We start from the raw sequence: 24,422 nt of genomic DNA, 5'->3' as shown, positions 1-24,422 counted from the left end.
TGCCATAAGTATTCACTCACCCATCCAAATAATTGAAATCAGGTGTTCCAATCACTTCCTAGGCCACAGGTGTATAAAATCAAGCACCAAGGCATGCAGACTGTTTGTAACATTTGTGAATGAATGGGTCGCTCTCAGGAGCTCAGTGAATTCCAGCGTGGTACTGTGATAGGATGCCGCCTGTGCAACAAGTCCAGTCGCGAAATTTCCTTGCTCCTAAATATTCCACAGTCAACTGACAGTGATATTATAACAAAGTGGAAGCGATTGGGAATGACAGCAACTCAGCCACGAAATGGTAGGCCACGTAAAATGACGGAGCGGGGTCAGCGGATGCTGAGGCGCATAGTGTGCAGAGGTCGCCAACTTTCTGCAGAGTCAATTGCTACAGGCCTCCAAACTTCATGTGGCCTTCAGATTAGCTCAAGAACAGTGCATAGAGAGCTTCATGGAAAGGGTTTCCATGGCCAAGCAGCTGCATCCAAGCCATACATCACCAAGTGCAATGCAAAGCGTCAGATGCAGTGGTGTAAAGCACGCCGCCACTGGACTCGAGAGCAGTGGAGACACGTTCTCTGGAGTGACAAATCGCGCTTCACCATCTGGCGATCTGATGGACGAGTCTGCGTTTGGCGGTTGCCAGGAGAACGATACTTGTCTGACTGCATTGTGCCAAGTGTAAAGTTTGGTGGAGGGGGGATTATGGTGTGGGGTTGTTTTTCAGGAGCTGGGCTTGGCCCCTTAGTTCCAGTGAAAGGAACTCCAAATGCTTCAGCATACCAAGAGATTTTGGACAATTCCATGCTCCCAACTTTGTGGGAACAGTTTGGGGATGGCCCCTTCCTGTTCCAACATGACTGTGCACCAGTGCACAAAGCAAGGTCCATAAAGACATGGATGAGAGAGTTTGGTGTGAATGAACTTGACTGGCCTGCACAGAGTCCTGACCTCAACCCGATAGAACACCTTTGGGATGAATTAGAGCGGAGACTGAGAGCCAGGCCTTCTCGACCAACATCATTGTGTGACCTCACAAATGCGCTTCTGGAAGAATGGTCAAAAATTACCATTAACACACTCCTAAACCTTGTGGAAAGCCTTCCCAGAAGAGTTGAAGCTGTTATAGCTGCAAAGGGTGGACCAACATCATATCAAACCCTATGGATTAAGAATGGGATGTCACTTAAGTAAGAGTCAAGGCAGGTGAGCCAATACTTTTGGGTAGTTCTCAGGCTGCCTGTGACTTATCCCACATGTTCTGGTCATGCCCCAAATTGTCCAACTTCTGGCAGCCATTTTTTTACAACAGTCTCAGAAGTTTTGGGGTTGAAAATCTGTCCGTCCCCTCATATTGCTATTTTCAGTAGACCTCCAGATCAAATCAAGCGACGGTGCCCCAAATCAGTGTTAACGCTTTACCTCCCTGATTGCCCGTCAGAAAATTGTACTTCTATGTTCCTCTGATAGATGTTATTCTCATTGGAAGTCACTGATCAATTATGTTAACCAGCTTCCTCCTGGGGAAGGGTCACTGTAGTGGTCTGTTTAGTACATGTCAGCCTTGAGTACTTACCTCACTGTCTGCCCGCCACACAAATGTATAAGCAGGTACACTTGCGCTTTAACCCCTGTGACTTCTGTTGGTTAATGATTTTCAGCATCCTGGCAGAATGTCCTAGGTGTCAGCAACCACCAGCTTCTCTCTTAAACAATGAATCAGTCCTTTTTTCTTTTCTTTTTTTTCTTTATTTATTTGTCTTTTATGTAGCCACATGTCATGTTGTACATCTGGCTACTCTGGGTTCACGGGGATGCTGTGGAGTTGGATGGGGGAGATGAGATGGGACTCTGTTATAGCAGATTATTTTAGGTTTTTTGTTCGTTGTGAAAATGGAAAATGAAAACATTTACTGTATTTGGAGTGTGCATTGACCACTTTGTTCAATAAAATGTATGAAAAAAAGAGGCTTGTACTTGCCTGTCTTATTGAAAGACAAGAGAACAGTCATGAATGCTTCAGTAGCTTTCATACAGTTTAAGCAGGATTACGAGCATCACTGCCTGTTTAGTGAAACTGATGGCTAAAAATCCACTAACAAAACAGTTGTTAGTTGGACAAAAAAAAGATCCGAAACCGTTTATGTGTCAACTACTAGCTGGATGCAATGATGTGGCTACATTTCATACATGGCCAATCTAACACAGTTTAGAGAAACAGGATATTCATGGATTGAATGGTTGAGTCAAACAGTTGTAGACAGCAGTGGCAGACAGTTTCAGTGCACTGTGTAAAAGGTTCAGCTGTAACTTGTAACAGCTGTAAATGACTAGCTGTGATTAAACTTGAAGCCACCTGCTTCACATGTGCAGATTGACTACCCACCACACTGGCACGATTACATTTAACTGTGGAATGACCTACTTCACAGGACTTCATATTCTACACACTGACTAATCACGTGTTAAAGAAAAAAACCTTTATTTTTAAACCTGGGCCCTATATTCACATGTTGTAAATTATTTAATCTTACCAAAAGGTCTGGAATCAGTCCAGTAGATCACCTCATCTGGCAGCTGCTACACGGCTGCAATTGCTGCAGTGTCATTCTTTGGGGCAACTCCAACTGTGTCTGACGACAATGGAAAGATTCCGACAGAGATGGATCTTTTTGTTAATTAATAAGATCCTTTATGTAACCAAAACATAACCTTGATAGTTGGAGGTGCCCCAAAGGATTATCTTGCAACTGTTTCGTGGCTGCCAGATGAGGTGATCTACTGGACCAATTCCAAAACTTTTGGTTGATATGAATCATTTACACACCAAAACATGTTAATACATGACCCTGATTTAAAAATATTGGAATTCCCCTTTGAATACTTTCTACTGCTGCACCATCACTGGCACCCAGCTCGTAAACGTCATATTAACTTGAAAATGGCACGGAATTCAACTAACTAAATAACCAAAGGAATGTAAAATTCTACATCTACAAAGATACTGTATGTATAACTATATTCAAATACAAAACCAGACAAATAATATTGTATTATGGAGGTAACGTAACAAATTTCACGATACCACGATAAAAAAATGACAACCTATTGTGTGGTTATTTTGCTTGTGAATCTCATGGATCCAACAAGGGAAATCAGCACAAATGCATTCTGCTATCGCTGCCTGTCATTGTATTGTTCTGTTTGAACAGCAGAGGGTGCAGTCATACTGCTCAAGAAGTCAGCCTCAATTCCCCAGTAACCTGCCCAACTTCGCCTCTGATTGGTTGGCTTGATTGGTTTTGTTCTCAATGCTTGACTCTTGGCATTGAGACCCACAGCTGTCGGCTCCCGTTAGCTCACACAGATGCGTGTTAATGTCTATTTTTGGTGATGCTTGAGCTGTAGTAACACTCTTCACACCAACACACCGATCTCATTCACCAGAGATTCTTTTTTTGCAAGAGTGTCTCTAGGCTCATTTGGTGGAGCAAGCAGGCCGGCTATCCGTGGGGCAGGCTGCTACTGGGCTGCCTTGCTGCTGCTCAGCCACCCGGCCTGTCTACTTCACCTAACGAGTACAAAGACACTGCAGCTGTGACAGCCAGACAGTGTGTTTACAGCTTGGGAAACTACGGCTCACAATCTGCTGTATCAGCTCCGCTGTGGGCTGTTTGTTATGACAAACCAACTACGATAGTCCTTTACAATCACAGGGAGGGAGGGAGGGATTGCTTACTGGTTGCTGTATTATTTAGTCATTGTGCAAAGTCTGATCATTCATTGCAAAGACAATTTATTGCTATGTTTTATACACGTGTTGGTCATGGCCGGCTCATTTTTCTATAGAAGGAAAGCAGAAGTACCGCAAGTAAGAAGTAAAAACAAACTGTATATGAATAATAAATGTTGCACGCATCACATTTATTATAAGGACATTGTTCAAGTCATCTTTTTCTATTTTTTTAAATATCATAATAAATATTGTGCCATGGACCACATATTGTGATGATATCGTACCGTGAGTTTTTGGGATTGTTACATCCCTATATTGTATAATGTTCATTCTCAACTATATATTGGTAATGGGAGAATTATACAGCACAATCCCTCTTAATTTCTTTACCTGTCCTCTACAGCTCAGCATCATGCTGTATTCACGCCCACTTCTGACTGATCCAATCAAATGCTGTCTGTCTGTGTGTCTGTCTGATTGTCTGTCTGTCTGTCTCCTTCGCTGACTTTAAAGATTCTCTGTGGGGTTGTCTTGTAAACAAAAACAACACGTTACATTCAATGGATGAATTCAGTAACCATGGCAATGTGCGTTGTTCTTAACTGCAACGATTGATTTCACCACCTCTCTGATTTTCGCCTCTAATTGACTCATGGGCATTGTTGTATTTTGCCTGTCTTAAGTGCTGTTCAAGATCTTGATCAAAATTGTTACATATTCTCACACAGGCTCACCAGCATTGACCTGTAAGCGTGTATGATGTGCCGAACTCTGAGAAAAAAAAGCATTTTTAAAATGGTGCTTTACCACTGACAGTTATTTCAAATTTGAGTGGTTGCGTTTGTCATCATTTCTCAGGTCCGTGCCCACCAGCTTGTGCTCCCGCCCTGTGATGTTGTCATCAAGGCTGTGGCTGACTATGTCCGCAACTTCCCAGACATCACCAACCTGGAGGCTATCGCTAAGGACATCTTCAAGCATTCACAGGTATGAACTGGCTTTTTAATATTCCTAATAAATTGAATATATACATATATATATATATTATATTGGAGTGGCAGTAAAACAACAAATGTTGTCACAATAAATGTCCACTTCGATACAATATCTTTAAAAAATATCAACATTTGATACAATGTTAGATATTATAGGGGAAATTGACAGAACATTGACATTTAGACTAACAGCCTAATCTAAAAACAAATCTATGGTTAGACAGCAAATTGATTATTATTTATTCACAGACCTTTGTAAAAAATAAGATTATAGAATTTTCTTGATAATTCAGTGAATATTATGACCTTAATTTTTAGCCACTGCCAAGCTAGCTATCTAAAGCTATAGCTACAGATTTATTTTCCTTATCATAGCATACACATAAAAATAGTTACAATACAGTACATCATGTATATACAATGACTGTGCACTGAAATAGAAAGAATAATGGCTCAGAAAGTAAAGTACCATCAGACATAAAGGTCGTGCTACTGGCAGGTACAGTTGTGGTCAAAAGTTTACATACACTTGTAAACAACATGTATATCATGGTTTTCAGTTCCAATGATTTCTACAGCTCTCATTTTTCTGTGATGGAATGAGTGGAACACATACTACTTCAAAACATCACAAAGTTTGGTTCAGTAATTAATTTATTATAGATCTTCTGAAAATATGGCCAGATCTGCTGGGTCAAAAATATAGATACAGTAATTCTAGTATTTGGTTAAATGTCCCTTAGCCATTTTCACCTGGATTAGGTGCTTTTGATAGCCATCCCCAAGCTTCTGACAGACCCCTGACAAAATCGGTGAAGTTCAACACTGGTAGGCTGAATATGGAAGTAGGTCATTCTACAGTGGCTTTCCGGAAGAGACTTGTTTCGTCAGCCCAGTCCACATGTTCTTGATGGGGTCCAAGTCAGGACTTGGGAAGACTATTTCAAAACCTCAACTCTAGCAATTCCTTTACTACTTTTGATGTATATTTGGGATCATTGTCCTGTTGGAACACCTAACTGAACCAGTCTTCTGGCTGATGATTTCAGGTTTTCCTGAAGAATTTGGAGATAATCCTCCTTCATAATTCCATTTACTTTCTTTCGAGCACCAGATCCACTGGCAGCAAAACAGCCCCACAGCATAATACTACCACCACCATGTTTGACAGAAGGACTGGTGTTCTTGGGGTGAAAGGCCTCACCTTCTCGTCTCCAAACATATTGCTGGTCATTGTGACATTTCATGTCTTGCGGTCTCCAAGCCCGAGTGTGTCAGCCTCAGCCAGCGCCGGCACACTGCAAGCATCTCTATCCATGCATCCTTAACATTCCCCGTCCCTCTGTTTTTATGTTTTGACTTTATTTGGTTGCAGTTGGGTGTTGTGCACTGCCACTGAATACACTTTAGTTCCAGCATTTTGAGTGAGGGTCTTCTTTTATAATGTTGCCTGTCAACCACAATGCATCGTTGCTGCTGCCCAGTGTAACATGTAGTACAGTTATTGCACGTCGGTCAAGGCTCAATTCCCCTTTGATTACATAAGTGCAGTTTGATATTCACTTTAATGTGTGTGGATCATACATTTTTTTATTTACATTGTGAATGTTCAGTTAACACGTAAAAGAATAAATATATTTTTGTAAACATTTGCTGAGTCTAGTGGGTGTATCAAACAAGTCCTATTAAAATGGGCCCAGAAAAGTCACCAGCTGTTATCAATCAGAATCAAGTTAAGAGGCCATGCTACAAAGAAAGTTTGATTAGCACAACTTTCTTTAATCACCAAAATTGATTGTCCAAGTTACTGTCTGTATTTTTGAGTCAGCAGATTTGATTTGAAGCAAACTTTGTGAATGTATTTTGTGACAAAGTAGTATGTGTTCCTCTCATTCCATCACAGAAAAAATGAGAGCTTTAGAAATCATTGGAACTGAAGACTGCCATGATGAAATTTCCTTAAAAGTGTATGTAAACTTTTCACAATGACTGTACTAGGTCATTTAAACTTGCTGCAACTTTGCGATTCAGGAAGCTTTGTTTGAAAATGATTACTATCTGGGCACCATGTAACTCTTTGCAATAGCCTGGAATTAGGGGTGGGTTATATGACCTAAAATTTATATCACACTATTTTTGACAATATTATATCACAGGTTTATAAAAATAAAAGGGATACTCCATCCAAACATAATTTGACCTCTTTTCATTCTATTGGCAGTGAAAAGGATATATTAAAGAAAAAAGATAAAAAACGTGTTTATTGACTTCAAATAGGATTGAAAGGGGCAGCTGTAGCTCAGTGGGTAGAGCAGGTGACCAGCGACCAGAAGGTCGACCAGAAGGTCGACCAGAAGGTCGCTGGTTCGAACCCCGCTCCCCTGGGCGGAACTGAGCTACATGTTGAAGTATCCTTGAGCAAGATACTGAACCCCGAAATTGCTCCTGACGCGTAGTTGGCACCTTGTGTGGCAGCCTCTGCCGTCAGAAAAGGGCCCTGCGATGAGCTGGCGACTTGTCCAGGGATATACCCTGGCCTCCGCCCATATGAAAACTGGGATTGGCTCCAGTAACCACCGCAACCCCCTGAAAGGGGGATAAAGCGGCAACATCACCGACTCACGGATAAAGCGGTTTAAGAAAATGAGATGAGATACAGCAGAAACAGTCACACACAGGAGCTCTTGTGTAATGTTAACAACAGGGCAATCTGAGCTCGTGTTGCAGTATTAAGTTACACAAAGAGCGAATCGACTTCAAATTAGTTTTTCTCTGGACTCTCCTTAAAACTTCAACATTGCACCAGCTTGCTATAGTTGACACTAGAGCCACATTAGCCCATGGGTGTGCTGATGCTAAATTCAACAGGTTAACCTGCAGAATAAACAGTAACTTACCCTACCTTGCACATTGATGTTTTCCTTGCTTATGCCGACTTCAGTAACACAGCTGTTACTCGATGTAACTATGTATCTATGAGTGCGTGTTTAATTCCCTAGTTGCATGTCATCGCAGCCACAGTAAAGGACATTAATTGTAACACGCCAAAACAATTATGACGATATTGCAAAATCCTTGATGGTGGTATACCGCCCAGCCCCACCTGGAATGAGAAAAAACGCTGCATTTTATGAAACCTGTAGTTGACCCCATAAACTAAAGAGGAACCAAAAATAGCCATTCTTCCCATAGGTATTCGTTGTTAACTGAGAAGTTAAGTTTTTATTCTGTGACTGCTCTATGTGCATTAATGTAATTTCATGGGGTTTTTTTGTCGTTTTTTTTCCAGTCGCGCACCGATGACAAAGTCATCCGCTTCAAGAAGGCAGTGGAGTATTACTCAGTGGCCAGCAAACCCCCTCACTTCCCTCCCCACTTGGGTGGGTTTCTGTATAATTACACTGTGTGGTCTTGAATATTATTGGTGGTGTTCATCTGCAGCTGTGGTTTGTAGATGTAGATGGATGATGTCAAAATTGGTCTCCGTCAGCTGATCTAAAATGTTAGAGATGAGAAACAAAGACAGATTGAGAAATTTCAGATCCCTTCTCCTTTAATGGGCACAGGTGCCCCCCTTTCTTTCGAAAATACAGTGTTTTATGTCCGAAAGTGCCTTCAGACTACTAGCCATGCAGTGTCATTACGTGTCATTAATTTAGTTATGATTGTGTCTAGTGCCAGCGGTTTTTTTAATGTTGTTAACATCTTTTGCTGCCATGACGAGGCAAAATATGTGAATGTGAGAGAAATGTCTGCACATTTCTATCAAACTGTTTTGTCATTACAAGGAGGACCAGAAACACCTTAAGTCATAAAATGAAAGCTAAAACATTGCATTTTCTTTATGGTTGTCTGAGATAGGTAAAGTTCATCAGCATGTAATTAAATGTGAATAAGAAATTATGTTGGAGGAACTGCAGGGCTACAGAATTGCAAAGTCCTCGGGTTGAGTCCAGGCCAGAGACCTTTTTCTTTTTTGTGTGTGTGTGTGTGTGTGTGTGTGTGTGTGTGTGTGTGTGTGTGTGTGAGTGTGAGAGAGAGATAAAAATTAACAAAATGTGAATTAATAAAGTGGTCAACTTATTGTATTTCTTTTTTCATCTCTTTTTTCTCTTTTTTTAAGTATGTAGGGCAATTATTGCATTTTTTTAATTTACCTTTTATTTTGGCTCAAAAGTATTCAATTTAAAAATTAGAACTTGACCTAGAAATTGTCCAGGCTGATTTATCATTTAGTCAACATCATCTTATAGCAGGTGTACCTAATGTAAACTAGGTTTGAGGTCATTTAGAACCTGTGTCACTATTACACTGTTTGTCTACCAGAGTTTTCCACTTAGTATGATTCATTGTTAGAAGGGATCTATATCAGGATTTTTTTTCAAGTCCAGATAAAAAGGACATTTTGACAGTACTTAGCTCCTGTATTGTGATGTATTTCCGAGTGAAACGAGTTAGGCAGGTGGGACATAATGTTGGGAGGAATTTGATTTGAATGTTAAAAAGTGGGCATGTAGCAACAATGTACACCAACAGGATAGCAGTATCCATCAGGGAGAGGGACACGAAGCCCATTGTGTGCTCCATGTAGCTGGTGAAACAGTTGAATGTTAAATGCCTTGCACATAATCTGGAGCTGTCACATATACCACTTTCCTCAAAGTGAACACATTCCAGTTAGCGGCCCAGACCCCACCTTATTTTGGGGAAACTAGCTAGCTAACTAATGAATTTTAGCTCTGTGCTGCTGAAAGTTGAAGATTGATTGGTATTTTGGTTGACAGTGGTTGGTTTATGCCTATGAACGCACATTTCATGGTTTGTTTTACAGGAAGGGAACATGACTAGATTTTGACTTGATTTTTCAAAAATCTCTTTGGCATATATTGTTAAATATATACAATATGACCAGGATTGAAATCTAAAAGATTTAAATTAAGGAAATTAAGGAATTTTTAATTTCTTCTCTAACTTAAAAAATCCTGATTTATTAAACGTCGTAATATCAAGATTGGTATTGTGCTCAAAAATACATTACCAGTCAAGCTGTACTTAAATACATGTAGTCTCAAATATATTAGAACAATCCTACAAAGTTTTAACCTTTTTCTTCTAAGAACTACAACCAGGTTAACGCTGAAGTTTCGTAGTTGTCACTGATAACTGTGCAGCAGGTCCAGTCTCTCCTTGGTCTATGGGCTAAAATGTTCTGTCTTTCTTTTTCACAGTGAGTCCAAATCACATGGGAGTGCCTGCTGCAGTGCCATCTCCAAAAATGTTCAATATTCCTCAGGTGTCGCCTGTAAAACCTGGGGTGAGTTTGAAATCCACTGCACTCTACAGTGAAATACTGCATCTGGTTCAGCTTCATGCAAGTTTTCCCTCACTGTCTCCAGGTCCAGCACGCTTATCCAGAGGCTGTGGTGGAGCACAGCCTGGCTCTGGACTGTGTGGAGAGAGGCCCCCCAGAGCAAAACAACTTCAGCAACATTCCTCATGAAGGGAAGCACACACCGCTGTATGAGAGGTCCTCTCCTATCAACCCAGGCCAGGGTGGCAGCCCAGACCACACAGAGGCTGCTTTCTTGAATGCCTCCTTCACATCCTCCTCCTCTGAAAATGAAGAGCGCTCAGGCACTACTGCCAAGTGAGTACTCTCTGTCACTGTCTCTTAATGAAGAAACTCCTTAGCTGTTGCAGATTTTGTCATGTTAATAGGAACACTGACATATGTGCATCAAAATTGTGTACAGTGAAGACTTTCCAAATAGTCTCTATTCTGATTCATAAGATTTCAGTTAGGGATATTTCAGTAACACATACATATATATATGTATATGTATATATGTATATATATATATGTATATATAGTACTGTGCAAAAGTTTTAGGCAGGTGTGAAAAAATGCTGTAAACTAAGAATGCTTTCAAAAATATAAATAATACTTGCAAAAAATGCAAAGTGAGTGAACAAAAGAAAAATCTAAATGAAATAAATATTTGGTGTTACTACCCTTTGCCTTCAAACCAGCATCAATTCTCATAGGTACACTTGCACAAAGTCAGGGATTTTGTAGGATTATAATCAGGTGTGTGATCAACCAATTATACCAAACAGGTACTAATGATCATCTATTTCACATGTAGGTTGAAACACAGTCATTAACTGAAACAGAAACAGCTGTGTAGGAGGCTTAAAACTGGGTGAGGACCAGCCAAACTCTGCTACCAAGGTGAGGTTGTGGAATACAGTTTCATGTCACAGACCATACACCATGGCAAGACTGAGCAGAGCAACAAGACACAAGGTAGTTATACTGCATCAGCAAGGTCTCTCCCAGACAAAGATTTCAAAGCCGACTGGGGTTTCGAGTGCTGTTCAAGCTCTTTTGAAGAAGCACAAAGAAACGGGCAACGTTGAGGATCGTAGACGCAGTGGTCGGCCAAGGAAACTTAGTGCAGCAGATGAAAAACACATCAAGCTTATTTCCCTTTGTAATCGGTCCAGCAGTGCCATCAGCTCAGAACTGGCAGAAACCAGTGGGACCCAGGTATACCCATCTACTGTCCGGAGAAGTCTGGCCAGAAGTGGTCTTCATGGAAGAGTTGCAGCCAACTCTGGGGTGCAGAAAAATGGCAGCAGATGCTCTGGACTGATGAGTCAAAATTTGAAATATTTGGCTGTAGCAGAAGGCAGTTTGTTCGCCGAAGGGCTGGAGAGCGGTACAATAATGAGTGTCTGCAGGCAACAGTGAAGCATGGTGGAGGTTCCAAGTTTGGGGCTGCATTAATGCAAATGGAGTTGGAGATTTGGTGGATTAATGGTGTCCTCAATGCTGAGAAATATAGGCAGATACTTATCCATCATGCAATACCATCAGGAAGGCGTATGATTGGCCCCAAATTTATTCTGCAGCAGGACAACGACCCCAAACATACAGCCAATGTTATTAAGAACTATCTTCAGCGTAAAGAAGAACAAGAAGTTCTGGAAGTGATGGTATGGCCCCCACAGAGGCCTGATCTCAACATCATCGAGTCTGGCTGGGATTACATGAAGAGACAGAAGGATTTCAGGAAGCCTACATCCACAGAAGACCTGTGGATGTTTGGAACAACCTACCAGCCGAGTTCCTTAAAAAACTGTGTGCAAGTGTACCTAGAAGAATTGATGCTGTTTTGAAGGCAAAGGGTGGTCACACCAAATACTGATTTGATTTAGATTTCTCTTCTGTCCATTTACTGCATTTTGTTAATTGATGAAAATAAACTATTAACACTTCCATTTTTGAAAGCATTCTTAGTTTACAGCATTTTTTCACACCTGCCTAAAACTTTTGCACAGTACTGTATATTATACAATTGCTCAAAAAATGAAGGGAACACTTCGTGACAGTATAACAAGTCAGTTAAACTCAAGGATATCAATCTGTCCATTTAGGAAGCTCAAGTGATTGTGAGTCAATTTCACCTGCTTTGGTGCAAATGAGCATGACAACAGGTGCAATGGAGAGGCAAAAGCAAGACAACCTCCTAAAAAGGAATGGTTTTGGATGTGGTGGCCACAGACAGTTGCTCTTTCCTGATCCTTTCTGCCTGATTCTTCTCTAGTTTTGTGTTCTGCTATAGTCCTTGTCACTACTGGTAGCATGAGGAGGTACCTGCAGCCCAATCAGGTTGCACAGGGAGTCCAGCTCCTCCAGGATGGCACATCCATACGTGCAGTTGCAAGAAGGTTTGCTGTGTCTCCCAGCACAGTCTCAAAGGCATGTAGGAGATACTAGAAGACAGGCCAATACACGAGGAGAGCTGGACAGGGCCATAGAAGTACTCGTATGTGCTCCTTTTGCGGGGAGGAACAGGAGGAGCACTGCCACAGCTCTACAGAATGACCTCCAGCAGGCTACTGGTGTGCATATTTCTGACCAAACTGTCAGAAACAGACTCCATGAGGGTGGCATGAGTGCCCGACATCCTCTAGTGGAACCTTTGCACACAGCCCAGCACCATGCAGGTCAATTGGCATTAGAGAGGGAATACTACAATTGGCAGGTCCGCCACTGGCTCCCTGTTCTCTTCGCAGATGAGACCAGGTTCACACTGAGCACATGACAGGCGACTCATCAGGAGCATGCCCAAATGTTGTCGGGAGTGCATACAGGCATGTGGGGGCCATACACATTGCTGAGTCACACTATGAGTTGCTGTGATAAAATTCTCGCAAGTTGGATCAGCCTATGATTTCACTTTTTTTACTTTGATTTTCAGTGTGATTTTGAATCCAGCCCTCAATGGGTTAATTATTTTGGTTTCCATTGACCATTGTTACGTCGTTTTGTTCTCAACAAGTATATACAATGTGCATCAGTCAAGATTTTCAATTTGAATAATTCATTCATCAAGATCTGATGTGTGATTAAAGTGTTCCCCTATTTTTTTTGAGCAGTGTATATATTGCTGCAAGAATATTTTTGTAGGCCAACCCAGAAGTTGGCATCACCTTGGCTGGCGTGACAAAAAGCCTATGGGGTTTTTCAGTTGGATTATTGCGGAAAAAAATCTCTCTGGCAAACACAAGTTTATGATACATGTGTTGCTCAGAAAGATGATTTTCACAAACACCACTTTTGAGACTATTGAAGCGGAAATGTTATTGTCAGAAGTAAAATGTTAATATTAGGCTGTAAACAAACTGCATCACGGTCGCATGACTTCAACGTCACACCACTAAGCGTCTTACTGTACTATACACACTATACTACTACTACTACTATAAATTAAGCAATCTACAAGTTGTAAAGTTAGAGCTTGAATTTTTTACAACTAAAGTCGATCTGTAAAGATAGATTAGTGAGTCTCCGTGTTCGGCGTGATGATGTTAAATGTCCCTGATCAACTTCTGTAGTGTCATTTAACCAATTGTAAGCAACCAATTTTTTTATGACTCTTAAAAGCCTATAAAATTCATGAGTTGGGTATTACTGATGTATTTTATGTCACAGAACAAAACATGCAAATATCTTAAGCGTGTGTTAACCACACAGAGCTTAATTTAACCAAAAACCCATTCATAAAACCTATTGACTAAGAGACGAGGGAACCAGAAGTGCAAAAATCCTAACTTATTTCCAGGTTTTAGGACTCATTCCTGCAGCACTCTATGCACCATGAAGCCATGAAGTCCCTGTTGCTATGCTGTGCATGTCAAACTCCAACACAGACAGCAGAGACTCATCACAGTGCCCCTTGTGCAGAATAGGCCGGCCTCCAGGATGAAGAAAACAATCGGTTTGTGTAGAATACCTATTGTGTTTGTATCAACATGTATCAATCAAATGTTGTTTATTTCACAGATTAACGTTTGCTCGTGAGAACACGATTGCATTTGCTGTAACTTTACTGTTGCAGAACAGTTTTTTTTTCCTTCTGCAAAAATTATAATCATGAATCCATGTTCAGCAATGCTTGCTTCGGTGTTGACATTTATTATAATCGTTGAGTTGACATATTCAGATAAGCACAAATTTCCTCATTTATATGCTTAATGCTTTACTCGTGTGTGAATTGTACTGGATATGACGCGTCAGTAGCAAGAAAAAATACAACTTTACTGTGTGTGAGTGTGAAATAAAAATGTTAAAGTTATAAGGAGTCCTCTCTTCTCAGCTTATATGCTTTAGTCGCAGGTGTGTTAATTGACCTTTATTTGACCACGTCCATAGCGCAAAATAATACAGGTTATCCAAAATGCTGCCCTCTCCACTTCTCCTCATTGCATTGCACACCTCTAACAATGTTGCACTCATGGTGGACAGTTAAGAAACAGTATCAAAATCGATCCAGCAGAACCAGAGATATTATCTTTCATCATCAGATATATTATCTTTAACCCACATTCTTCTTCCTTCTGGCAGCAAATATGAAATAAGAGGACTGATGAGCTTTCAGAGACTGTCAAACTACTGTTGATACAAGCAAGTGGCACTGTGCTCATTGTTCAGTTACATTCATTGTCAACCAAAGGTGATAAGTGGTTTATTTTAACTCTGCTAAAATTGAATCTTACTGTTTGTTTGCTGTTGATTTCAGTCATGTTGGTGACCATAAGCGGGGGTGGGAGAAAAACGGACATACTCCACATTCTGAACCCACAGCAGAGGCAAACCTGGGGTACCAAACAAAGGTGAGTGAAACATCAGGAACACATTAGACCCGATGAGCCATCTCACCAGGTAACTGAAGTGAAACATCTGTGTGTTGCCAGGCTGACCTGTGTGTGATCTCAGTGAGCCCAGGGTCCCAGACCGGAGGTCTCCACAGCCTGAATGCCCAGATCCCCTCGCTGCTCTCCATGCCAACCAGGAACCACATGGACATCACCATCCCACCTCTTCCTGCAGTGGCCCCTGAGGTGCTGCGGGTGGCCGAGCACAGACACAAGAAGGGCCTTATGTACCCCTACATCTACCATGCTCTCACAAAGGTCAGGGGCTCGGACTCATCTAATGCAGGCTCATAACTTTTATTTTGTAATGACATGTCTTTTAATTTAATTGCGTTCATGTAAACTGAGGAAAGAATAAGATCCCAAGAAAGTAGCACATGTATACACGTGTTGTGAAAAGGGGCAGCATATTTGTGTGTGAAATCTAAAGTATCTACAGTGACTTGTTTGTGGTATTGTGCTACATCTAGGTAACAGTGTATCTTTGCAGGGAGAGATTAAACTATCTATCACCATTGAAGATGAAGCAAATAAAGACCTGCCTTCAGCAGTGCAGCTGTTTAGGCCCATCCGTCAGCATGTTTACGGAGTGCTCTTCAGCCTGGCTGAGGCTAGGAAGAAGGCTGAGAGACTCGCCATGAGGAAGAACTGTCTTCATGAATGTGAGTCCTGAGCTCAGAAAGCTCCTTTATGTATCACATCCCAAACTGTCGTCCAAACAGGCCGAAAATTCTCAGTGATGCTTTCTTGATTCTACCTTAAGAAGTAAAATTTTTGTATCAGCTTTCTTCACATAGGAAATCAGTCATCATCTCGACTGATTTTTGAGAGAGCTCCTGAAGTATCCTAACATGTCACCAGGAGATGATGTTCAGGAAAAAACATTTTGAGAGTGAAAAAAGATTTGAGACTGTCAGAGTTTACATGCGCTTAAACTACTGGGTACAGTCAGCTTTCTCCAGGAAAGCACCACAAAGCAGAGATATTAAACAATGCTTTGTCGTTTTTAAAAATAATTCCAAAGTCTAAACCAGTACAAATAATTCTCTGTAAGTCTAAATATGTCAGTTTCTAGCATTGAATGTTTGACAATTTGCTCAGTTCAAACACATTCTTGGTTTTAAGGAAGAGCTTTTTTCTGTCTGTCCTCTCACTGTGCCATCAGTCTGCTTCAACACACACACACACACACACACACACACACACACACACACACACACACACACACACACACACACACACACACACACACACACACACACACACATAACCATACATACAATAATACACATACACCAAAAAACAGCCAGTGTCTTCTGTCACTAACACAGTTAAAATAAGCAGGCCCTGGTTCCAAGATAATGTGAATACTGACCTCCTGCATTTATACACGTTTGCATATAAATGCACATGAACGCTCTACAAAAAACTTAAACTGCACAGCACAATGTAAAAAGCAGATTTCTAACACTGATGATTTAGGTCTGTTACATCAACAATTTCTGTAGTAAAAAAAAAAAAAAGAACCTTGATCACTGGTTCAGCTCCTCAAGTGTTGTTACTCATTTCCACCATTCAGTGTGAAGTTGTGGAAAAACAAGCTGCACTTATATAAATCATATGGTTGTTCATTTAGTCATTCATTTGTTTGTTCATTCAGTTATATTAGCGATGGCTGAGATATTGTTAATGGTGTTACTTCCACTGGGTGACAGTACGGAAATAATTTTCTGCCACCGGAGTTAAAAAGAACAGTATTTTGCATAGTATGTATACGATGTGGGACTACTATACACTAGACATCATCAAACAATGAGATTGAATAGGGCTGACTAAAATATGTCACAAAGCTTAGTCAGGTCACTATTTAAAGTTGCATATATTATATTATGCTGCATACATAAGGGTCATTCCATATCAACTCACTTTTCTCTCTTCATGTGATGGGTTTTCATGAAAAAATTCTAATAAATTCTTCTTCAAAATCCTACAGTTATACTCCAAATACTTATTTAATTATGAATTTTTGAAGTTCGCAGATCACCTTCCCCTGCCCTAGCTCCCGCTGCTGTCCATCTCATGAACTTAACCCTTCACTTCCCTACCCAAACTGATTACTCTGTTCATGACTCAATGATCTCTATAATTCTGGTTAACTGTAACAATAGGCCCTCCTACCCGGAAAGACCGTGGAGGGAAGCTGCACGAATTAAAGGATGTCATCAGCAGCAACATGACTAAACAACCAGATGGAATTTTCATAGTAGCTGGTTATTTTAATCAAACAAACCTCAGAACTTTTTCTACCTAAATTCCACCAGCATGTCCAGATCCCCACAAGAGGAAGAAATATCATGGACCATGTGTACAGTGGTATGCAAAAGTTTGGGCACCCCTTAGGAAAATCACTGCATCCGTTTGTCACTTGCTGAGCTTTTGAAGCAGCAACTTCATTTTAACATACGTTATACCTTATGGAAACAGAAACATCTCAGTAGTGAAATCATTTTTATTGGTCCAACAGAAACATTTTTATGTGCATTTAAACAAAAATAGGCATGTGCATGTTCAAGACCTGTAGGGATTTATAGCTGACAGGTTGCAGCACAAAATTGCTTTGATTAGCTTGTGAGACCTTCAATTACAAAGACAGGTGGAACCAATCATTAAAAAGGCTGTTTAACATAGGTAATTGCTGGCTGTGCCTAGGTTCCTTCTGAGAGTGTGGCAACATGGGGGCCTCTAAACAACTCTCCACTGACATAAAAACTAAGATAATTCATTATTATGAATTAGGAGAAGGGTACAAGAAATTATCTGGAAGGTTTGGACTGTCTGTCTCCACAGTCAGAAATGTAGTGCAGAAATGGAAGGCCACAAGAACAGTCCTTGTGAAGGAAAGATGTGGTAGGCCGAAAAAAATACAGGAAAGGCACAGGTGAAGGATGGTTAGAATGGTCACAGACAAGCCACAGACCACCTCCAAAGAACTACAAGAACATCTGGCTGCTGATGGTGTAGTTGTTCATCGTTCCACAATCCAGCGTACTTTGCACCAGGAAAAGGTCATTGGAAGGGTGATGCGCAAAAAGCCTTTCCTGAGTGTTCGTCACAAGAAGAGTCGCATGAGGTATGCAAAAGCACATCTGGACAAGCCAGAAGCATTTTGGAAAAAAATACTGTGGTCAGATGAGACTAAGATAGAGTTATTTGGTCAGAACAAGAGGAGGTATGCATGGCGAAAAAAACACACTGCATTCCATGAGAAGAACTTATTGCCTACTGTGAAATTTGGTGGAGGGTCCATCATGTTATGGGGCTGCGTGGCTAGCACAGGTACTGGAAACCTTGTTAAAGTTGGGGCCACATGAATTCCTCTCAGTATCAGCAGATTCTTGACAAGAATGTTCAAGAGTCGGTCACAAAGTTGAATCTACGCCGGGGATGGATTTTTCAGCAGGACAATGATACTAAGCACTGTTCAAAATACCACCTGCCAGACTTCAGGGACTTGTCTGTGGCTATAGGAGGCGTCTACAGGCTGTTATTGCAGCAAAAGGAGGCTCTACTAAATATTAATGGAATTATTTCTTTGGGGTGCCCAAATTTATGCACATGCCTATTTTTGTTTAAATGCACATAAAAATGTTTCTGTTGGACCAATAAAAATGATTTCACTACTGAGATTTTTCTGTTTCCATAAGGTATAACATATGTTAAAATGAAGTTGCTGCTTCAAAAGCTCAGCAAGTGACAAACGGATGCAGTGATTTTCCTAAGGGGTGCCCAAACTTTTGCATACCACTGTATACAAATATTCCTGATGGCTCCAAAGCCCTCCCACGTCCTCACTTTGGCCTGTCGGATCATATTTCTCTGCTTCTTCTGCCTACATACTCTCAGTTGATAAAGGGTCAAACCATCAGTAAAAACTGTCTGGACAGTGTGGATAGATGAAGCTACAGCAGCCCTACAGGACTGTTATGAGTGTACCGACCAACCGACTTTTGGTCAGGTGACAAGGAAGCATACATCACTGCCAGAGCGAGATTGAAAGGTGGCATCAAGGAGGCAAAGAGGAGACATCAGCAGAGACTGAAAGGGGGACCTCAACACCAACAGCAATAAAGATATGTGGCAGGCGATTCAAAATGTCACCGGCTACAAAAGCAGGAGTCCCCACAACATTGAAAGGCCATACAGCCGGATGAGTTGAACACATCTTATGCTCGCTTTGATTTCAACAAAGACGATCTCTACTCCGCCCTGCAGGAGACCGGCCATCATCAGTAACCACAGCGGACAGGAGAAAACTCCTTTTGAGAGTGAATATAAATAAGGCTGCTGGTCCAGATAATATACCTGGCCGTGTACTAAAAACATGTGCCGATCGGCTAGGTTATGTTATTGCTGACATTTTTAACATCTCACTCTCACAGGAGACTTTTTCCCTCCTGCCTCAAAACAGCAGCAGCAACTATGTCCCCATTCTTGATTGCTCCTGTGAAATCAAGAAAGTTTGGATCAAACACACACCCTTGGCAAATGACCACACCAGACCCCTGAAACGTCTGTGCAGACAAATTGAATGTTAATGGAAATCCACCAGATTAACTGCAATCCATAATACACTAAGAGAATATATGACAGTTTACCATAATCCTGTAAAACAAGCAAGATCAGCCTACTTCTCTGCCATACTATCAAGTAACAATCATAACCCCAACATTTTATTTAATGTCATCTACTCAGTTTTTAATGGTCCATCCTGCTCAGGTCCCATTGATGATAATAACTGGACAGAGAAATTTGCTGCTCATTTTATCCAGAAGCTAGAGCGCATGTGTTCCAATATTTCACCCGATTCATGTCTTACATGGCTGTCCTTACCCAGTTTCAAACTATTGACATGTCAGCACTCGGCAGAGATGTTCACCATTCATTTTTTGGAAGTCTAAGTCAAGTCTCAAGTCTCTGAGGGGCAAGTCCAAGTCAAGTCTCAAGTCTCTGGCCATCTGATCTGTCCCTAACACTGTATTGGTAAATCTTATGAATTCAAAGCATGTCCTGTTGCTACCATCCATACAGTACAGTATCAAAATCAGATGTAGGATAATTTATGGGGTCTACTGCAATGCAATCTGAAGAAGCACAAATTAAGAACTCTGTTTCAATTTCATAACTGTATTTTTCAACATTTTGGTATCTGCTCAAAGGATACATGATGTTTGTCTGTGTTACTAACTGGCTGCAAAGCCCAACCTCATCAAAGTGTTCAAAGTGAGAGGAAAACATCTGTATTGAAAGTGAACACAATTTCATACCTTTATTTTTCAACATTTTGGTAAGTGTTATAAAATTTGCATGATAAAACTGACATATGTGTAGTGTTCTGGGGGGATATAGCTCTAAACTAATACTGCAATGTTTCTATCATGTTTTTTTTTTTTTTTCTGAAATAAAATGTGGGCAGCCAAGAGTGGATGTGAACTTGTGACAGGAAAAATATCACATATGCTTTAATGGAGCTAGCTTAATTTTGTTTACATCCAGAACTTACATTGGGTCTCCAACAAGCATTGTATAGTCTAATCTTCTGCTACTTAACACATCCCTCTAGCCCTCGGACCTGGTCAAATATTACCGTAAGTCTGTCACATCATATAGCCAACTATAAAGATGCAATCTGCCTGTTCCCAGCATTAGCACAACACTTTATGATGGTTAGTTTGTTACCTGTGACGATATATGCTAAGTTTAATGTCTCTTTCACATTAGTGACCGACCTGTCTGGGTGCATTTTGAGATGCCTGATGAAATTCGACGTTGCATCATTTATCCTGGTGCTACACACCTTGCATGTAGCTGTTTGCTTATTTCCACTGTGCACGAAGTTATTGTAACCAAAGGTAATGAAAAAAGGCACAACTCCGGGAGGACTTGGTCAATGCATTTTCTGATCTGGAAGTGCAACTTCCCAAACTATTTCAAACATGCAACTATTCAACCACTTGTGAAAAAAAAAATCATAATCTGGATCCCTAAATAACTATAGAACAATTTCTAAATTATCTTTTTTATCCAAAGTATTAGTATCAGTCCTCTAAGATCAGTAAATGCATCTCTGCTGGATGTTCCAAAATTTTGGCTTGTAACTAGAGATGAATGGTCCTTTACACTAAGAGCCTCCAGACGGTGGAACTCTCTATTGAAATCAGGCAGGCTACATCATTATCAGCTTTTAAAATATTTTCTTAAATTCTTCATTTATAGGAGTGCATTTAAGAATTCTTAATACGTTTTGGGCTTTATCATTATCAAATTGTCATTTTAATAACAAAATATAACTATTACGATGTTTCATAATTTTCTGTTGTTTTATCTGTATTTCTGTTGTTTTTATCTGCTGTTGACCCCTCTTTTCTGTGTAGTATTTTGTAACCTTGTTTAGAAAAGTGCTTTATAAATAAAGTTTAAAAGAAAAAGATCAACCTTAGACCCTAGATTATTTACCTACAGTAGACACATAAATCCTCCACATGTAAAATGTTTTCTGTTGGCCTGCAACGAAGAATAATTTTCCTTACAGACTTATCTGAATTATTTTCTCATGAAATGTTGGGACGCTGTGTAAAACATAAATAAAACAGAATATGAGAATTAGCTTACCTTTTTTGACATATATTCAATTGAAAACAGTACAAAGACAATATATTTAATGTTTTTGCCTCATCAGTAAGCACATTTTGTCCGCAAATGATAGCATTCTGTTTTTGTTGTGTTTATACTACAGTCAAATATTTTGGAATCAGGGTTGTACAACACATCATCACAGTGTCACAAAACATCAGCATCACACGGTCTCCTGTGAGTAAAAGTTGGAAGTCTCATAAACAACTCTCACTTGCCACTCCAAGGTAGAACCTGGGATGCTTGATGAATACAAACTCTGATCTCGCTCCATTGTTACACAGATACACATGTCATGGTCAAAGAGTGGGCTGCCTCCAAAGGCAAGTCTCCCCACACTCCAGAGCTGGTGGAAGCTCTGCCCTTCAGGGAGTGGACCTGTCCCAACCTGAAGAAGCTGTGGCTGGGGAAGGCTGTGGAGGACAAGAACCGCAGAATGAGAGCCTTCCTCGCCTGCATGCGCTCCGACACTCCGGCTATGCTGAAACCTACCAATGTCCCCACGCCCCTCCTAGTGCTCTGTTGTGTGCTGCGGTGAGTAGACTGCTGGCATCAAGGACGAACTGTAAGCCTTTCATACAGATAGATGTCACTGTGTAGGTGAGAAGTGAATCCAGTGTGAAGTACAGTGGGAGTGAGCATTTGTTAAGACTAAGAGTTGATCAGTTTCTGGTATTTGTAACACTGTTAACCTTCTGTGTTTTGCTTCAGGTTTATGTTACATTGGCCAGGATTAAGAATTTTGCGTCGTAACGAACTTGACGCTTTCCTAGCCCAAGCACTTTCTCCTAGACTTTATGAGCCTGACCAGCTGCAGGAACTGAAGGTGATTTTGTAGTGTTCATGGTATGAGGAGTGTCGGAGAAACGCACACAAGTCATGAATGTCTGAACAATGGTTTATGGCTGAATCCTGTTAGATTTCATGTTGCTTCTCTGGACACTCCTCATATTCTGCAGACCAAAGCAACCTGCTCAACAAAGCACTACTTTGTACAAACATGTTGTTCCTGAGGCCGTAGCTTTGCACTAAAAGATTTATTTTTGTAGAGCTCTGAGTGATGCAGAGGGGTTCTCTTGTCATGTGTGGATGGTTCATCAATCCCATGTCTCTGACCAAGATGTAAAACGCTGCAGCCCTATTCTCACTGGGCCTTTGTTAATGTAAACCATCCACACGAGCTGTGTGCTTTGGTCCTTGTGGTCTGTCTGTGTGTAGCTCTGTCAGCCTGTCTGCTCTCTGCTGTGCCAGAACATCTAGGTCGTGTGTACTGGCTTTTTGTGTTGGCTGGATTAGGATGTGTACTACTGTATTTTAGCAGCTGGGGTTGAATGGGCTCCTTATGCTTGCTCTGTGCTGTGCTCTGCACTTCATTAATCTGAATGCACAGGGGGGCTTTTAGGGGATCATACTATCTTTATTTTCTTCTTGTGTGAATATTTTATAAGTGTGGATTTTTCTCCCCTACAGATCGACAACCTAGACCCTCGAGGAGTCCAACTGGCTGCTCTGTTCATGAGTGGAGTGGACATGGCTCTGTTTGCCAACGACGCGTGTGGACAGCCTATCCCCTGGGAGCACTGCTGTCCCTGGATGTACTTTGATGGCAAGCTGCTGCAGAGTAAACTCATGAGGGCCAACAGGGAGAAGGCACAGCTCATTGACCTCTGTGATGGTCAGGTAGCTTCATCCACACTACAGTAAAATCCGACTATATGGCCTGGTTTATAGCTCTTCTGAATGAACACACAAAAAGCCTCCCACGAGACCCATTGACTCCCTAAGCTCTGTCCAAGAATTCTGTCTTTGCATGTCTTTTGTGACCTTATAGACCTCCACTTTTGCCATTGGTCCATTCCCTGTTTTCTCTCTGAAAGGATAAGTTCATGCAAAAAATGAAAATTCAGTCATTGTCCACAAAAAAATTACGTTAACCAGCCCAAGAGAGGAGTTCAGGTCCTGCATTGCTTAAACACAGCTACACACCTTGCTTTAATGATCCCTCAAGCCCTTTGTTTGAAGCTGAGGCTGTAGGAATTAGTTTGCACAAAAATGTATGCAACACTACAAAACTAACAATATAGGGATGGGCACGAGTACTTGATTTAAATTTCAGTATTAATTCAAGGTACACAGTAAACACAATTGACTGATTTATTATACACTGCTCAGAAAAAATAAGGGAACACTTTAATCACATGTCAGATCTTGATGATCTTGACAAATTATTCAAGTTGAAAATCTTTACTGATGTACATTGTATAATTTTTTGAGAACAAAATGACGTAACAACGGTCAATGGAAACAAAAATCATCAACCCATTGAGGGCTGGATTCAAAATCACACCGAAAATCAAATGTAAAAAATTCAAATCACAGGCTGTTCCAACTTCTGATCATAATGTGACTCAGTAGTGTGTATGGCCGACTGAGTGCCTGTAAGCACTCCCAACAATGTCTGGGCATGCTCCTGATGAGTCGGTGGATGTGTCTCCCCAGACCACTGCCAAACCGGTAGTGCTGGATGATGTTACAGGCAGCCTAACGTTAACCACGGCTTCTCCAGACTCATTCATGCCTATCACTTGTGCCCAGTGTGAACCTGCTCTCATCTGTGAAGAGAACAGGGCGCCAACGATGGACCTGCCAATTCTGGTGTTCCGTTGCAAATGCCAATCAAGCTGCATGGTGCTGGGCTGTGAGCACAGGTCCCACTAGAGGACGTCTGGCCCTCATGCCACCCTCATGGAGTCTGTTTCTGACAATTAATTCAGAAACAT

At 41.0% G+C, this 24,422-nt stretch overlaps 1 protein-coding gene across 1 annotated transcript in view; it reads left to right on the top strand.

Moving 5' to 3' along the window:
* Positions 1-24,422, top strand: part of LOC140997982 (constitutive coactivator of PPAR-gamma-like protein 1 homolog) — a 65,860-nt gene that overhangs the window by 12,364 nt on the left and 29,074 nt on the right. Inside the window, 10 exon segments of the mRNA XM_073468078.1 lie at positions 4,592-4,720; positions 8,018-8,108; positions 9,957-10,042; positions 10,125-10,375; positions 14,817-14,910; positions 14,992-15,210; positions 15,443-15,614; positions 21,927-22,176; positions 22,354-22,468; positions 23,113-23,322. Coding sequence (XP_073324179.1) covers positions 4,592-4,720; positions 8,018-8,108; positions 9,957-10,042; positions 10,125-10,375; positions 14,817-14,910; positions 14,992-15,210; positions 15,443-15,614; positions 21,927-22,176; positions 22,354-22,468; positions 23,113-23,322 — 1,617 coding nt within the window.

Source organism: Pagrus major, chromosome 6 (assembly GCF_040436345.1).
Source record: "Pagrus major chromosome 6, Pma_NU_1.0".
NCBI lineage: Eukaryota > Metazoa > Chordata > Actinopteri > Spariformes > Sparidae > Pagrus > Pagrus major.
Note: the sequence above shows the minus strand (reverse complement) of the source record. Positions and strands in the feature narration are given on the sequence as shown.